Source organism: Salminus brasiliensis, chromosome 2 (assembly GCF_030463535.1).
Source record: "Salminus brasiliensis chromosome 2, fSalBra1.hap2, whole genome shotgun sequence".
Taxonomy (NCBI): Eukaryota; Metazoa; Chordata; class Actinopteri; order Characiformes; family Bryconidae; genus Salminus; species Salminus brasiliensis.
In genome coordinates, this window is record NC_132879.1 from 57,716,661 (window position 1) to 57,735,585 (window position 18,925).

At 41.0% G+C, this 18,925-nt stretch overlaps 1 protein-coding gene across 2 annotated transcripts in view; it reads right to left on the reverse strand.

Moving 5' to 3' along the window:
• The window catches only part of LOC140549543 (zinc-alpha-2-glycoprotein-like), a 30,908-nt gene extending 17,345 nt beyond the window's left edge, over nt 1–13,563 (reverse strand). The window contains exons 1-12 of one of the 2 annotated variants that reach the window (XM_072673271.1): nt 13,344–13,559; nt 12,238–12,501; nt 11,617–11,904; nt 10,473–10,760; nt 9,918–10,040; nt 9,209–9,247; nt 8,562–8,609; nt 7,728–7,781; nt 7,409–7,459; nt 7,004–7,063; nt 6,430–6,498; nt 4,560–5,671 (exon numbers count right to left, since the gene is read on the reverse strand). In XM_072673271.1, the coding sequence (XP_072529372.1) occupies nt 5,655–5,671; nt 6,430–6,498; nt 7,004–7,063; nt 7,409–7,459; nt 7,728–7,781; nt 8,562–8,609; nt 9,209–9,247; nt 9,918–10,040; nt 10,473–10,760; nt 11,617–11,904; nt 12,238–12,501; nt 13,344–13,398 (1,356 nt within the window). In that variant the 5' untranslated portion in view covers nt 13,399–13,559 and the 3' untranslated portion in view covers nt 4,560–5,654. Of the gene's footprint in view, nt 1–4,559; nt 5,672–6,429; nt 6,499–7,003; nt 7,064–7,408; nt 7,460–7,727; nt 7,782–8,561; nt 8,610–9,208; nt 9,248–9,917; nt 10,041–10,472; nt 10,761–11,616; nt 11,905–12,237; nt 12,502–13,343 lie in introns of those variants that run through there. The other variant, XM_072673273.1, reaches the window with a different exon arrangement.
• Nucleotides 13,564–18,925: the final 5,362 nt, after the last annotated feature.

Here is an 18,925-nt window from a genome sequence, read left to right on the forward strand (position 1 = left end):
AATGAGGGGTTGAGGTAGAGCAGGGGTCGAACGTAGACCACCTACTAAGTGAGTCACCTGAAGCAGGTGACCAACGCCCCCAAGTGTACAGTAGTGGATCTGAGAGGAGCCAAATCCAGAGCAAGAGAAGCACAGCACCTGTTCTCGAACCCGCGTCGCGAGACGTAGAGGGATCGAAAAGGGGTGGGAAAGAAAGTGGGTACAGGCAGGGGAGGAGGCCGGCGACCACATCGCTGCAGTAGCCTGTGGTCAGCTGGCCCCTGGGGGAAAACTCATCTATCTTTGTTCACCAAGCCGAGTGGCCCCTCAGTGGGGGCCGGCCTCGGCGTCGGCGGCTGAAGGGTCTCGCGCCCCCTCAGCAGCCTGGGTCTCCATAAGCGCTGGTCTACCGTCATGGACACGCCCACGCGTAGACAAACTGAGAGAGCGTGGGTGAGAGACATAGACTAACAATACAATACTATAACAATAATATAACATACAGTAGTTATTTTATACATATTTTTCTCTCATTTTACTGCACTTAAACACAATAAAATCAATGTTTTTAATGTAAAAATAATTTATTATTCATTCATTTTACATTTCAGTTTAGCCCAAAATAGCAACAAATGTAACAAACATAAAACAATATATCTATATTGATGAATAGAGTGTAATATAGATTTATGTCATTTACATACAAAAATAAGCCAAAACCGCCAGAATCATCCAACTGAACGAGCCTCAGAAGCTGAAGCTGGAAGCTGCGTGTCATTCCCACTCCGTACCAGGAGGTGGCGCCGTTGATCTGTCATTATTTTGCTCAGCAGACCAGACTAACCGAATTTTGCCACCAACCGCAGCACATGTGGTGAAAGCAGCGAGCAAACAGCCCCCTGAACCTCCACCCTCCTCTTTACTCCACCTGGAAACTCATCCGGGAGCTTCTCCTCGGTGTCTGAAGCAGGTAAGAGCAGAGCTCAGGTGTGTGGAGCTTACCTGGGTGTTTGATAAACCAACACTGTGAGACTCTCAGCAGCTCTGTGCACAACAGAGGAGCCAGCTTAAGTCACTTAGCTTTCAATTATTCATTCAGTTAAACTGTATTTATTTATTAATTATGATGCACTGTTTATTTTGAAAGGCGGTTTTTGAATTGATTGGAAATTGATCATTTATTCTTAACGTCTTTATTCTTGATGTTTATGAGTTCTGTTGTTCTGTTTGTTTGTTTGTTTATGAGTGGGTGGAGCTAAACTGCTGTAGGCTGAGTGGGTGGAGCTAAACTGCTGTAGGTTGACTGAGTGGACTAAGTTGTTTGTATGTCTCGTTTTTCATCCCTCCATCCAACCATTTTTTAGAAATGATATGGTGAACAAATGTAATAAAAGGCTAATTTATTTATTATGTTGATTCAATGCTAAAATATTAACCTTTGCACAACCATTTAACATTAAATGTTGTTTCAACATCAAAACAACAACGAACACTATTTCCACATTACCATATTTCAACGTTGAAATGAAGAAAACAACAAAAACCTGGGACTGGGAGGAGTCGGGAGCTGAACAGGTGTAAAGGGGAGATAAACAGGGGAGAAACCAAAAGGGAGCTTGAACGAAAGCCTACAGGCAGCGCCTGGGCAGAGGGGAAGGCTCACGTAAAGAAAACCTGCTGCTAAACCAAACAGCAAGGCCGACCAAACCTGTACCTGCAGTGTGCCGCCGCGAGCGTGGGTCGCCTTGCTGGGGCGTGGGTAACCAGGACAGGAAGTGAGCAAGTCTCGCTTGACGCGTGAGTAGCCGGGAAACCTGCTCCTGAACGTGGGTAAAGCACCGGAGCTGACCTGAACACACCTAAAACCTACGAGGAACCTCAGGGTGTCCTGAAGTGACGGTGTCGAGACTCCTTAGGTACCCCCAGTCCCAGGTGTAACACATGCACCAAATGAACATGAATGATACAAACAGGAAGTCCTTATTTGGGCCTGTGGGCGGCGGCTCGGAATCGCCCTGTGGGAGGGCGCGCTACCAAGTGCCTGAAATTCAGTAGTACAAATCAGTACAGCTTGACATTCAGCACTGCTCTCAGTCTGAAATAACAAAGAAATAACATCAAACTATATTCTGACAAAAATCTTAAAGTTAGATAAGAAATGAGCACTTAATAAATAATAGATCAAACATACATTAAACATACATTAATGCATATATACAATATAAACATTATACATTAAACATTCAGTTCTAGCAGGAATAATGATCCAGAGTATCATTTAAGGCACATTACGTTCTAGAGAATAAGCTCAGTCACATATAGAGCTTTTATATATCTTCAACCCTGAGAACTGCACTACGATGTCCACAGACAGCAGCTGTTTTTCTGCACAGAACAAGAACCTCTACTGCAGCTGGAACGGTTTTCCTCTCCTCTTTATCTTTTAACACACAGTTAATTCTCTCTACTCAGTGCTTGGATATATCAGCAGCTGAAGTTAGCAGGTGAGTGTAACTGAACTGTGAGGTGCTGTACACAACGTTGGAGCTCTCTCACTCCACACTTCATTTCCAATTCTCCTGCAGTATGAGTGTTAAAGTGACAGACTAACTATCTAATATATGAGCCTTTTCTACAAACATTCCTACTAATTATAAATGATATATATTGCAGACAATTGATTGTGTGAGATAAACAGAACACTGGACATTTACAGATCATAAACTGTACATAAACACAGTCTGGTCACCCGCAAGAGTCAGGTACCATAAGATCTCCCCCTAATAGGGTGAATAGCATCTTTCTCATTGCCAAGTTAGAAATCCTGCTACTGAACAACTGATCTTCAGAAGGGCAGGAGAACTGTAGGTTGTCGAAGAGCAGAACAAAGACTGACTGACCTCATTAACATATAGTGGCGACCGCCATGTTTAAACATTCAAAATTTGTTTACGGAACAAAGTAAACCTCCGCCCCTCATCGTGTCATCACACACAGCCGTGAAACTTAATCGCGCACATGCAACCTAATGTCAGCTTAACTCTTAATTAACCTCCTGCAACATGTAATACAGTCTAAAACACTGTCAACAAAGTCACAAGCTATTTGTCGGGAAACAACCTGATTCTCAGGACACCACAAAGGGTCCACATGTAAGACAACATGGTTATGCTTTAACATAACCAACATAATTATGCATTGTAAGTTTGGTTAGTCAACCAGAACTGCCCAGATGTTTGCATAAAGCTGCCCAGATGTTTTCAGTCTTATAGAAACACCTCTTGGAAAACTAATCTGCTAAGAATTGGAAGGATTTGACCTGCCATGAACTTTATCTCTCCCAGTGGAAACACTATTTCCACATTACCATATTTCAACATTGAAATGAAGAAAACAACAAAAACCTGGGACTGGGAGGAGTCGGGAGCTGAACAGGTGTAAAGGGGAGATAAACAGGGGAGAAACCAAAAGGGAGCTTGAACGAAAGCCTACAGGCAGCGCCTGGGCAGAGGGGAAGGCTCACGTAAAGAAAACCTGCTGCTAAACCAAACAGCAAGGCCGACCAAACCTGTACCTGCAGTGTGCCGCCGCGAGCGTGGGTCGCCTTGCTGGGGCGTGGGTAACCAGGACAGGAAGTGAGCAAGTCTCGCTTGACGCGTGAGTAGCCGGGAAACCTGCTCCTGAACGTGGGTAAAGCACCGGAGCTGACCTGAACACACCTAAAACCTACGAGGAACCTCAGGGTGTCCTGAAGTGGCGGTGTCGAGACTCCTTAGGTACCCCCAGTCCCAGGTGTAACACATGCACCAAATGAACATGAATTATACAAACAGGAAGTCCTTATTTGGGCCTGTGGGCGGCGGCTCGGAATCGCCCTGTGGGAGGGCGCACTACCAAGTGCCTGAAATTCAGTAGTATAAATCAGTACAGCTTGACATTCAGCACTGCTCTCAGTCTGAAATAACAAAGAAATAACATCAAACTATACGCTGACAAAAATCTTAAAGTTAGCTAAGAAATGAGCACTTAATAAATAATAGATCAAACATACATTAAACATACATTAATGCATAAACACATAAACACAGTCTGGTCACCCGCAAGAGTCAGGTACCATAAGATCTCCCCCTAATAGGGTGAATAGCATCTTTCTCATTGCCAAGTTAGAAATCCTGCTACTGAACAACTGATCTTCAGAAGGGCAGGAGAACTGTAGGTTGTCCAAGAGCAGAACAAAGACTGACTGACCTCATTAACATATAGTGGCGACCGCCATGTTTAAACATTCAAAATTTGCACCTTTCTCTCTCTTTGTTTACGGAACAAAGTAAACCTCCGCCCCTCATCGTGTCATCACACACAGCCGTGAAACTTGCATACGCAACCTAATGTCAGCTTAACTCTTAATTAACCTCCTGCAACATGTAATACAGTCTAAAACACTGTCAACAAAGTCACAAGCCATTTGTCAGGAAACAACCTGATTCTCAGGACACCACAAAGGGTCCACATGTAAGACAACATGGTTATGCTTTAACATAACCAACATAATTATGCATTGTAAGTTTGGTTAGTCAACCAGAACTGCCCAGATGTTTGCATAAAGCTGCCCAGATGTTTTCAGTCTTATAGAAACACCTCTTGGAAAACTAACCTGCTAAGAATTGGAAGGATTTGACCTGCCATGAACTTTATCTCTCCCAGTGGACATTTCATCCATAATGGACTGCAAGAGTAACCTTTTGTGCTCTTCAAATGTACAATAAATCACACCCTGAAGACCAAGGGGGGATGTAGGTACCCTTGCTCACCAGTAGGTGACAGAACCACCAGAAGAAGAAAATGGGTGTGGCTACGCAGGTGATAAAAAGACTGTCCCAACAAAGAATCAACATCTCTGAGCTTATCCACACAGGTAATCACACAGGTAAGCACTTAACAGAGAGAATCGACAGTAATCTGTAACTGTTCTTAGACCCTGCAGACTCAGATCTGTGAGCACTGCGACTTACATCTTTGCATGCAACCTCTCTTTCCTAACACTTGAAATACAGTCACATTAGTAGATAGTTTAGTGAAGTTGAGCATGGCAGCAGCTTTAACACGTGTTCTTACAGTCAGCTTCACTCTTTGTTCCAGCTGAGAGCAGAACAAAGATCGACTGACCTCATTAACATATAGTGGAGACCGCCATGTTTAAACATTTAAACTCCACAAACTTTATCACGCACACACACACGCAGTCTCTCTCTCTCTCTCTCTCTCTCTCGCACACACACTCCTAGCTAACCATCTAGCTCTGAGACATTGTAAATAATACTGACCGATGGTGTTAGTATTACTTATTTCATTATTTGAGGCTGGATATCCACCCCATTTTATGATGCTGTTGTGAAAACGTGCCTGTTTCCCCCACACAACTTTCCCCAGAACTGTGTAACACTGCGTAACCTGAGTTATATTAGTGTAAATTCTTGTAGCCTTACTCTACCGCCTCAGTCTACATGCTCCTTTACCCTTCAGTGATGGTTCTGTGTTTCTTAACTTGTCCAGAAATGCATGTTTAAAGAGTGTCCTTTATACAGGCTGGCTCAAAACACACGTCTTGACTGGAGGGGTAGACCAGGAGCAAGATGCTGTTTCACATACTACCACCATCTCCGTTCTCTGTGTAGTTAACTGGAATCATCATCTGGAAAATAGCAGAGGAGCAGAAGACGAACAAACAGACCATTAACTCCTACACTGTGTTTGGATTTCTGAACAAATCAGGGCAGGAAGCTCTTTAGGATAAACCCATTCCCTTCCCTTTTTTCTCCTGATGAAATGATGATCAGCTCTGAATTTAGCACATGAACTGAATGACTGTGGTTTAGTTCAATCAGAAATCTGATCTGAAACAGTCTGTGGTCAGTTAATTTAAAGTGTGATATTAAATGAAACACTGATTAACATGTGATTAGAGCAGAACCGTGGAACCGATTCTTTGATTTATTACATAATTAGATTATTAGATTAGGTTTTACTGGACTAGCTGACTTTAGTGTTAAGTGATAGCTATTGTGAAGATGGAACTTTTTTATCCTTCTTTCTGAGAAAGATGAGTTTGTATAATAATATACAGCATTTACATATCATTATTAGTGGTGTATCTGTACAGATCACTCCCAAACTTCTGCATGCATTTATCGATTTTACTGTTATTGTATTTTCTGTGTCATGTTTTGTGTAGTAATAGTATAATAATTACTACATAAATAATAATTTGTATAGTCATTTTCATGTGTAGTAATAGTGCAGTAACAGGCTAAAAGTGGCACATGGCAGAAGCTGCAGTAATCACCACTTGAAGATAGAAATAATTTACCAAACACACTTTCGGGAGTGTGTGATACCCCAGCACTTCTCTGAAGTTCATAATGAGCAATAATGAAATACCCTCCTACCCACCTGTTGAAATTTGCTGATATGCTACATCTCCATAGTTGGCTGAAATTGATACTCTAGGACTTCTTGGACCTGATAAATCCAAACAATATTACAGCAAAGCACCAACTCACATTAACAGTCATTCATTCTTTTACAACCAATAGACACACTTCCATACATTAGCATTTGATAGTACTTTAATATAACGGTAAGTACATGAAACTTCTTTACTGTTACTTTTGGATTGTTTGTCTGTTTACAAACCCATACATTTAAATGCAAAAGAAAGACTTCACAAAACAATCACAGTTCTGACCTATGGACTCCCTTGTTGTTAAATAGTCCTGCTAGTCGTCATTCTAATATTAGAGTGCATCCAAATACAATCCAAATACACTCCTACCTACCTGTAGAAAGTTGTTGATATGCTACATCTCTATAGTTAATTGATAAAAAACTGAAATTGATACTCTAGGACTTCTAGGACCTGTTAAATTCAAAGCACCAACTCACATTTACAGTCATTCATCCTGTTACAACTTCGACACATCTCCACACATCAATCTTTGTGCAGTCACTGTTAACTCCCACCTACCTGTAGAAACTGGAGCATGTACCACATCTCCACTGCTGGTTAAACGTGATACATCAGCATCTGTTAAATACACACAGCATTACAGTAAAGCACCAACTTTACCAAATTTACAGCCATTCATCAAGTTCATGAAAATACTTTAGCGTTACTTTCGGATTGCTTGTCTGTTCACAGCCACATGTTTAAATTCAAAACAAAAACTTGACAATGTTTAAAGTCAGTTCTGACCCATTAACCCTATGTTTGACCCTCTTGTTGTAATGCAATCCTGCTAGTAGTCACTTAACACAATTACACATAGTTACAATTAACACAATACACACTTCCAGGTGTGTGTGATACCAGAGTACTTCTCTGAAGTTCAAGATGTACATCCAAATACAATCCAAGTACAGTCCCACCCACCTGTAGAAACATTTCCATTGCTGGTGGAAGGTGAAACACTAGGGCTAATACCTGTTAAATCCACAAAATATTACAATTAAGCACAAACTAAAATTTACAGTCATTCATCCTGTTACAACAACAATAATTCTGTTGAAGCAATGGTTCAAAATTAATGTCAGATTTTCATTGGTAAATTTTCATAGAATATTTATTTATTATTACTTTTGTCAGATTCAAGTTATTTCTGTGACCATTGTGGGTTTTTCTTTCATTAACCGAGGGGTACCAACAATTTTGTCCACGTGTGTATATACAGCCCAAGTACAGTCCCGCCTACCTATAGAAATGTTTCCATTGCTGGTGGGAGGTGATCCACTGGGACTTCCAGCACCTGTTAAATCCACATAATATTACAGTAAAGCACCAACTTACACTAACCAATAGACACACTTCTACACATGAACACTCTGCACAGCTACTAACAATACACTGAATATTTAACCGAAATTAAGAGAAAAGAACATTTAATTTGAACCGTTTAATGATGTTTTTGATGATGTGATCAAATCAAAGCCAGTGCTGAGTGAAGGGGCTCTTTGTAAATGTAAATGTAAACAGTACACCAAGTACAAGAAAGACACTGTGGCGGCAGCGGCAGTAAAAAGGAAAGTTCCTCCAGTACCAGCACATCCAGAAGAAATGTGTTCAGTATTCAATGTGATACAGAAAACTTAGTACATGCTTTTAGTACAAGGCTACACTATTGAATGTTTAATGAAATGTTTTTAATTGAACACAATTGAATGTTCAGTTTAATATTAAATTCCACATCTTCCATCTTTAAAAACCCAAACAAAAACTGCTGCTTAACTTAACACTAGTGATTTTATAATTATTATAAACAGTGATTCTTAAAGATGTAACATTTCAGGGTATCGGATTAGAGCACACTGTGTCATATTGTAACTGGTATGCTAGCTTGTGGCTGGTGATTAAGGCCCCTCTATCTCTCGGGCCGTACTACATCAGTATTTGCACTGTCAGATTAAATGTTTGTCAATTTTACTTCAACACATCAAACACACTTCCGGGTGTGTGTGTGTGATACCACAGTACATCTCTGACATTCATGATGAACATCCAAATACAATCCAGATACAGTCTCACTTACCTGCAGGAACCGGAGGAAGTCCATTGCTGGAGGGAGGACCAGAACTTCCTGCAAATGTTAAATCCACCCAATATTACAGTACAGCATCAACTTACATTTACAGTCAATCATCCTGTTACATCCAAGACACACTTCTACACATCTAATATCTAATCCAACACAAACAAAGCTTTAGTAAAACCCAGTAAAAGTGTCGTAATGAGCTTCCACTGATAAGCTAAGAGGCTGGAAGGCAAAAGTTTCACTGGACAGTGATTTTTTTGTCCTTTTCACTTTAGACATTTTATAAAAGTTATTTTATCTTCTTGGATTTTTTATCCAGTTAATGCATTTTTACTGCACTCCATGTGTAAGATTCTCCAGGGATGGCAGCATTTAAAAAAAGACAGTGCAGTGAGCTGGACCCATTTGTACTGGAAAACCAGACACTGTGTCCACTTCTTCTGAAAAGAAGCATGTTCATAGATTGCTTACGGAGAATTACTTGTCAGTTGCATATTACGGATGCTAGCTGCTAGCAGTAAGTGCCTGCCTGACTTCAATTAACTGACTGACCAGCACTGACAGGAGTGTGTGAGACCACAGTACTTCTCTGAAGTCCATTATGAACTACCAAATACAACCCCACCTTTCTACAGCAACATTACCATTGATGATGGGAGGTGGTCCACTGGGAATTCCCACACCTGTGAAATCACACAATATTAAAGTTATACACTCACATTTACAGACATTCGTCCTGTTACAACCAAACACAAACAAAGTTCCAGTAAACGGACTGTAAATACCATACACTGAGCTCCACTGATAAACACTACTAGTGTTAGAATGACCCCGATATTAGGGGTCCCCAATATTAGCTACAGCCAATGGGGTGATTCGAATGTTCCTAGTTATGTGGGGCACTGTAAACTGGGAAGCTCTGTCTACTGCATTATTTTACTTATCTCATATTCCTGCAACAACACACTGTCTTACACACTGTTTCCACAGGCAGGTAATTTTGCCTTGTTCAAGATAGAATGCTTAGAACAAGTTAAATGATCTGAAAATGGAAAATGACTTTTACTAAAACAAGTATAGAAATACAAAAGTTAAACACTCAATATTCTTAAAGCAATCTTACAGTGAGATTAATGTTTATCAGACTTATGATTATTTTATGTGTTTAGGTGTGTTAGTTGTATGGACTGAGTACAGTATTCTCATCAGCTTTTCCCTTAATCTTTTAATAATTACACAAACATTCATTAGAAATGAACCCTTTCTTCTTCAAAGACACAGCAGATTATGATCCTTCAGAACAGAACTACTGAAGAATAGATGGAGGATCAGTAATAAATCAGCTCTACTTACAGATTATTCCTTTCTTTTTCAGAACCCAGATCACACACAGCACACACAGCAGGATCACCACGCCCCCTAGTGCACCTCCAATAATTAAAGCTTTCTTGTTTGAGCAGTTATTGCAGTTTCCATCTTAAAAACACAAACAAACAAGAAGCTTCAGTAAAACTGACTGAAAATATAATACAGTATATTAAACACATTTAATTATAATGTAATAAACAGTACAGTGATGCTGATTCAGTGTATCGTATTATAATAAACTGTATTATATTATATTGTGACTGATATGCTAGCTTCTGGCTAGTGTGCAGGCCATCTTCACACTGAAAGCCCCGAACAGTAGTTCTGAAAACTTCTTGGCTTCTCTACATCAGAATCTCTGTTCTCAGACCAAATGTCCTCTGAAATCAGATTTTCCCCGTATTTAGACTGAACAGACAAAGCTAACTAACACTGCTGTGCTGGAGAGCTCAGGGTTGGAGCGTTAGCTGTTCTGAAGAGTAAAAATAACAGTGTCTGTCAAACAGTGTCCACAGAAATAAATGACATGGTTATAATTACCCCAGTTCTTAATTACTGCCACATTGAGGGAGATGTGAGACACATAACAGTTGTAATCTGCTGTATAATCATCCTCCGGGATCTCCACACTCTTCCTCAGCTGGTAGGTTCCATCATCATTGGGTCTGACTCCAGAGGATGTCAGCAGATGTTCAGGCAGTGAAGTGCTGTACTTCCTCACACTCATCACCAGGTCTTTGGGGTAGAAGCCCGTGGCCATGCAGGTCAGGGTCAGCTTACTCCAGTGTCTTACAGATGTTTTTGCAAACATATGAACAGCAGGTGGCGCTGAAGAGAAAAAGACAATAAGTGTAAATATGTTTCATTCAATTTAGCCTTTAATCAGAACACAGATCTCTATGATAATGTGACTTCAATGACTATCTGGAACTATATGAACTGAGCTGTTCTGACTAATTTCAGTAGTGATTTTTTAAACATCTGCATTATAATTGTTACAAATTGTAACTAAATATTTATGCATGTGCATTAAACTATGCTACATTATATTTGTGTGTATCGTGAATAAAATGTATAAAATCAACACAAAAACTTTTTCAGTTCACTTCCTTTAGACTAGAAATGATTAACACGTTTAAATGAATAAAATGTACAACATTGAAACTGATATTATTATTTATGTTTTTATCATGGTGCTATCAAATACAACAACAACAACAACAACATTATTTTGATAATGTTTCCTAACCAACTTTTCTTTAAAAAGTTTACCAGCACAAACGTAAGGGTGTATTGGTACACTTAGTACCATCATAGAGTTCACAATTTTGGGCTCATTATTCAATATTATCACTGTATTATGAAAAAAAATTAAATATAAAAAATTGACTCCATGTTATTGTATAATCTACTAATGAGACTAAAGCTGAGGGCGGGGCATGATGTAGAGAGTGGGGTGTCGGTTGCCGCAGGTTGTAAACTGTAAACTAGGCAACTAAATTACATCAACCAGATATCTGTTCTTCACAACACACAGTTTTTGCTTTGTTATTTTACAGTTCTGGGATGTGTTACACATCCACACCAATAACTACTAATAAAAAATAACTACTAGAAAAAAGAAAAGGTAGAAAAATGATGACGATAATAAATGAATTAATATTTTAAGTATTCAGATACTCACTCTGTCTTGGTTTGCTGTCAGTAGTATTGTACTGTAAATACATCTTCAGCATCTCCTCACACTCCTCACATTTCCTAACAGCAATCCCACGATAGTCAGATTTCCACTTCTCCTCCCTCTCTCTGTTCTTCTGCTCCTCTGAGGTCCACCATGTCTGAGAGCTGCAGTTAAAACTAATCAGATCTTCTCCATCGTAGGCGTAATCATTAATACTGTTTAAAAGAGTCACAGAGCCGTCAGGATGTCCTTCACCCTCACAGCCGTGCCTCCACTGAAGAACATGACCATCTGAAATGAGGAACAGATTCAGTTCAACACAGATCTTCAGACACATCTTCAAACACCTCAGCTGAAGTCGGAGTCATATACAGACATTTGTCAGTATGTAAGTACTCTCTACAGAATCTAGACTGCTGATTGGCTGTTAAAATTGCCCAGTGATTCTTGATTAGTCTTCAGTCTGACAGTGAATCCACCCAGATTCTGGATCTTCATCACACTGTATAAGCTATACTGCAAATGCATCCGCAACAGTTACTTTTATAGATCTGGTTTCTATAGAAGAAAATGAATGGCATTGCAGGATATTCCAGAAGAACCTGTGAAAACAGTGTTTCTCACCTGACTTATTGTGTCTGAACTCATTCATCAGTCTGTTGATGAGCTTATTTATCCATTGTCTGTCATAATCCAGCTTCTCAGTGCCTGAATTCCAGTCCGACTCTGAAATCCTCTGCATCCAGCCCTGTTTACGACTCCTGCTCTCATCTGAACTGTTGTAGAAGTCAATCTGTTTGTGGTTCAGCAGCGTCACAGCAGTGGAGCTGTAGATGTTGTCAGTGTGACTGGACTGAATAGTGTAGGGATAGTTCAGAGAGTGTTTCTCTGTGGAGAATCAGAGGAGTAAAACAGGGTGTTAATGAATGTCTGAGCCGTTAGAGGGACGGTAGTAAATAATGTGTTGGTTACTTTCATGGAAATTTCAGTAAAACCTGCAGTAAAAGGGAGTGTAAGCAGAGCAAAGATATTCAACACCTAATGGTGAAGTACAAATCATAACAATCGATCATGACTTATTTACTAAACATTCTGAATGCATTAATCATGCAAATACAGATCACAAATCATACACTGCTCTGCATGTGCACTCCAGGGTCATTTGCATAATACATTTTTGTGGGAGGAGTCAACATAGACGTTTTTCACTCAGAGAAAAAAACATCACTTTTACCTGTGTAATATCATCGTTTTATTATTCAATGATAAATATATATATATATTTTATCATGATATCTTGGTGGCTTTTGGGCCCCTGGTGGCTTTTGGGTAGTATTGTAAAATGACAAATTGAACAAATTGAAAGTAAATGTAGGACTGTACAGGGGGCAGTGAGTGAGAAACATGGTTGCTGGTTTTGACAGGCTCCAAAATGACTTTTTAAATATTTTACACTGACTTTTATTAAAAGTGAAATATGTGGAAATATGAGGAGAAATGCTGCCTTTGGTCTAAAACACAGTGATGAACCGAACAGAAACTCGATTCATCAACAGCTGAAACGACACTAAACGAGAGATTTAGATCTGTGGTCAGTGTTTTTATGTTTGAGGTCCAGTATAGTTCACCAAACATACACCATTTACTGCTGTCTGAGTTCTGGACATTCAACACCAGATACCTCCTTACTTACAGCTCGCTGAAGAGAAACTTCTCAAACCAGCTCTTACCTCCAACCACAGTCTGGAGAAAGCTGAAGAGCAGAAGAGCTGCAGCTGAGGTCATCTTCACCTTCTCACTCCTACTTTTTCATAAATAATAGAATATAATAGAATATTAAAGATCATAATAGAATAGTTTCCTCAAGTGTCGAACACTGATGGAGGGTGGATCTTAACAAAATGTCATGTTCATGTGTCTGTAACCACTTTTGTTCATGTGTAATCACTTCTCTTCTCTAACCACTTCCTCCGTATCTGTAAACCCCTACACTGCTGTGCTGGAGACTTTAGGGTTTGAGCGTTAGCAGATATTATTCATATTTTATATTATGGTGCTATGAAATACAACAACAACAATAATAATAATAATAATAATAATATTTGAAGAAGCAGAAGAGGAATAACATATGTAATAATAATAACACATCCTGGACTACATTGGACTCCAGCGAGAGTTCAGAGACTGCTGTGCTCTAGTCTTTGTGGAATCGTGGCTCAGCGACAGTATTCCAGACAGCGCCCTTCAGCTGGACGGGCTAGCCTGGTTCAGTCCGGGAAGACCCGCGGTGGAGGCGTGTGTGTTTACATCAACGCTGTGACTGTAGCCCAGCACTGCTCTCCGCTGGTGGAGTTCATCATAGTCAAGTGCAGAGCTTTTATTTAGTACGGGAGTTCTCCGCCGTGCTGATAGCCGCCGTGTACATACCACCTAGCGCTAGCGCTAATGCTAATGCTAATGCTAAGGAGGCACTGTGGGAACTGCACGGGGGCATCAGCGATCTGCAGACCAGACATCCAGACGGACTGTTCATTGTTGTATTTCATAGCACCATAATATAAAATATGAATAATATCTGCTAACGCTCAAACCCTAAAGTCTCCAGCACAGCAGTGTGGGGGGTTTACAGATACGGAGGGAGGAGGTTAGAGAAAGGGAGGGGGAGGGGTTACAGAAAGGGGGAGGGGTTACAGAAAGGGGGAGGGGTTACAGACACATGAACAGACAAGCACTCGCGCTTGTATTTCGGTGTTTTGTTAAGATCCACCTTCCATCAGTGTTCGACACTTGAGGAAAAGTTCTGGATTTGATCAGAAGTCTGGGTCCATATGATCAGCAGATGCATTCTGGGAGTAGGTGCTAGTCCATTTACTAAGTGAGGGAGGTTAGTTCTGTGAGGTCAGTATCAGGGAGGACAGTGATGGTTATGTACATTTAAAAATATGTTATCTGTATATTCTACATATGTATTGTGCCACAATGTCCTTAGCATGATCCAGCCAGATTGCTTCATACCCAAACTGGACCAAACTGATATAGAAGCCCTTGCCAAATGAGGCGGGGCTTGGTTGGGAAGAATTAGAGGTGAACCGTTTGGATAGCATCCAAACAATTCCAATACTGCAAGAGTCAGCACAAACAGCCTGCCAGGAGTCAGGCCTTTCCTTGCAAGAACATAAGCGGGTGCAGAAGTTCCTTAGTTAACGAGCAAGGGGCTCTCGATCTGGACATAAGCGGGTACAACCGAAAAACGTAGGAGGGACCACAGCAAGATAAGGACAGTATATAGGGCCCAGGCAGAGCCATACTTTTTAGACTGCCTTGGGAGAGGCTGGCTGTCCCAGACTAACGCCTTATTTGTAGTGCCTTAGTCTTCACCTTATTTGTACACTTTATGCAGAAATAAAGGTTGCACTCTGCCTTTCTATTGACTACGGAGCTGGATTCTTTTATGCACCATTTCTAAATGCTTATTAGCTGATTGGGGGATTTATAGAGAAAAAGAACCGACAACAGTTTTGTAACGTCACTAAACGAGAGGCAGGAGCCGACAGTGGAGACCAGCTTCACCACAGTGATCCAATAACGGCCTGTTCTGGATCTTCCTGCTATCTGGGTCAGATTGGTCAGATTTAGATCTGTGGTCAGTGTTTTTATGTTTGAGGTCCAGTATAGTTCACCAAACATACACCATTTACTGCTGTCTGAGTTCTGGACATTCAACACCAGATACCTCCTTACTTACAGCTCGCTGAAGAGAAACTTCTCAAACCAGCTCTTACCTCCAACCACAGTCTGGAGAAAGCTGAAGAGCAGAAGAGCTGCAGCTGAGGTCATCTTCACCTTCTCACTCCTACTTTTTCATAAATAATAGAATATAATAGAATATTAAAGATCATAATAGAATAGTTTCCTCAAGTGTCGAACACTGATGGAGGGTGGATCTTAACAAAATGTCATGTTCATGTGTCTGTAACCACTTTTGTTCATGTGTAATCACTTCCCTTCTCTAACCACTTCCTCCGTATCTGTAAACCCCTACACTGCTGTGCTGGAGACTTTAGGGTTTGAGCGTTAGCAGATATTATTCATATTTTATATTATGGTGCTATGAAATACAACAACAACAATAATAATAATAATAATAATAATATTTGAAGAAGCAGAAGAGGAATAACATATGTAATAATAATAACACATCCTGGACTACATTGGACTCCAGCGAGAGTTCAGAGACTGCTGTGCTCTAGTCTTTGTGGAATCGTGGCTCAGCGACAGTATTCCAGACAGCGCCCTTCAGCTGGACGGGCTAGCCTGGTTCAGTCCGGGAAGACCCGCGGTGGAGGCGTGTGTGTTTACATCAACGCTGTGACTGTAGCCCAGCACTGCTCTCCGCTGGTGGAGTTCATCATAGTCAAGTGCAGAGCTTTTATTTAGTACGGGAGTTCTCCGCCGTGCTGATAGCCGCCGTGTACATACCACCTAGCGGGGGCATCAGCGATCTGCAGACCAGACATCCAGACGGACTGTTCATTGTTGTATTTCATAGCACCATAATATAAAATATGAATAATATCTGCTAACGCTCAAACCCTAAAGTCTCCAGCACAGCAGTGTGGGGGGTTTACAGATACGGAGGGAGGAGGTTAGAGAAAGGGAGGGGGAGGGGTTACAGAAAGGGGGAGGGGTTACAGAAAGGGGGAGGGGTTACAGAAAGGGGGAGGGGTTACAGACACATGAACAGACAAGCACTCGCGCTTGTATTTCGGTGTTTTGTTAAGATCCACCTTCCATCAGTGTTCGACACTTGAGGAAAAGTTCTGGATTTGATCAGAAGTCTGGGTCCATATGATCAGCAGATGCATTCTGGGAGTAGGTGCTAGTCCATTTACTAAGTGAGGGAGGTTAGTTCTGTGAGGTCAGTATCAGGGAGGACAGTGATGGTTATGTACATTTAAAAATATGTTATCTGTATATTCTACATATGTATTGTGCCACAATGTCCTTAGCATGATCCAGCCAGATTGCTTCATACCCAAACTGGACCAAACTGATATAGAAGCCCTTGCCAAATGAGGCGGGGCTTGGTTGGGAAGAATTAGAGGTGAACCGTTTGGATAGCATCCAAACAATTCCAATACTGCAAGAGTCAGCACAAACAGCCTGCCAGGAGTCAGGCCTTTCCTTGCAAGAACATAAGCGGGTGCAGAAGTTCCTTAGTTAACGAGCAAGGGGCTCTCGATCTGGACATAAGCGGGTACAACCGAAAAACGTAGGAGGGACCACAGCAAGATAAGGACAGTATATAGGGCCCAGGCAGAGCCATACTTTTTAGACTGCCTTGGGAGAGGCTGGCTGTCCCAGACTAACGCCTTATTTGTAGTGCCTTAGTCTTCACCTTATTTGTACACTTTATGCAGAAATAAAGGTTGCACTCTGCCTTTCTATTGACTACGGAGCTGGATTCTTTTATGCACCATTTCTAAATGCTTATTAGCTGATTGGGGGATTTATAGAGAAAAAGAACCGACAACAGTTTTGTAACGTCACTAAACGAGAGGCAGGAGCCGACAGTGGAGACCAGCTTCACCACAGTGATCCAATAACGGCCTGTTCTGGATCTTCCTGCTATCTGGGTCAGATTGGTCAGATTTAGATCTGTGGTCAGTGTTTTTATGTTTGAGGTCCAGTATAGTTCACCAAACATACACCATTTACTGCTGTCTGAGTTCCGGACATTCAACACCAGATACCTCCTTACTTTCAGCTCGCTGAAGAGAAACTTCTCAAACCAGCTCTTACCTCCAACCACAGTCTGGAGAAAGCTGAAGAGCAGAAGAGCTGCAGATGAGGTCATCTTCACCTTCTCACTCCTACTTTTTCATAAATAATAGAATATAATAGAATATTAAAGATCATAATAGAATAGTTTCCTCAAGTGTCGAACACTGATGGAGGGTGGATCTTAACAAAATGTCATGTTCATGTGTCTGTAACCACTTTTGTTCATGTGTAATCACTTCCCTTCTCTAACCACTTCCTCCGTATCTGTAAACCCCTACACTGCTGTGCTGGAGACTTTAGGGTTTGAGCGTTAGCAGATATTATTCATATTTTATATTATGGTGCTATGAAATACAACAACAACAATAATAATAATAATAATAGTAATATTTGAAGAAGCAGAAGAGGAATAACATATGTAATAATAATAACACATCCTGGACTACATTGGACTCCAGCGAGAGTTCAGAGACTGCTGTGCTCTAGTCTTTGTGGAATCGTGGCTCAGCGACAGTATTCCAGACAGCGCCCTTCAGCTGGACGGGCTAGCCTGGTTCAGTCCGGGAAGACCCGCGGTGGAGGCGTGTGTGTTTACATCAACGCTGTGACTGTAGCCCAGCACTGCTCTCCGCTGGTGGAGTTCATCATAGTCAAGTGCAGAGCTTTTATTTAGTACGGGAGTTCTCCGCCGTGCTGATAGCCGCCGTGTACATACCACCTAGCGCTAGCGCTAATGCTAATGCTAATGCTAAGGAGGCACTGTGGGAACTGCACGGGGGCATCAGCGATCTGCAGACCAGACATCCAGACGGACTGTTCATTGTTGTATTTCATAGCACCATAATATAAAATATGAATAATATCTGCTAACGCTCAAACCCTAAAGTCTCCAGCACAGCAGTGTGGGGGGTTTACAGATACGGAGGGAGGAGGTTAGAGAAAGGGAGGGGGAGGGGTTACAGAAAGGGGGAGGGGTTACAGAAAGGGGGAGGGGTTACAGAAAGGGAATGTAAGTGGTACAGAAATGGAATGTAAGTGGTACAGAAATGGAATGTAAGTGGTACAGAAATGGAATGTAAGTGGTACAGAAATAGAATGTAAGTGGTACAGAAATGGAATGTAAGTGGTACAGAAAGGGAATGTAAGTGGTACAGAAATGGAATGTAAGTGGTACAGAAATGGAATGTAAGTGGTACAGAAATGGAATGTAAGTGGTACAGAAATAGAATGTAAGTGGTACAGAAATGGAATGTAAGTGGTACAGAAATAGAATGTAAGTGGTACAGAAATGGAATGTAAGTGGTACAGAAATGGAATGTAAGTGGTACAGAAATGGAATGTAAGTGGTACAGAAATAGAATGTAAGTGGTACAGAAATGGAATGTAAGTGGTACAGAAATAGAATGTAAGTGGTACAGAAATGGAATGTAAGTGGTACAGAAATGGAATGTAAGTGGTACAGAAATAGAATGTAAGTGGTACAGAAATGGAATGTAAGTGGTACAGAAATGGAATGTAAGTGGTACAG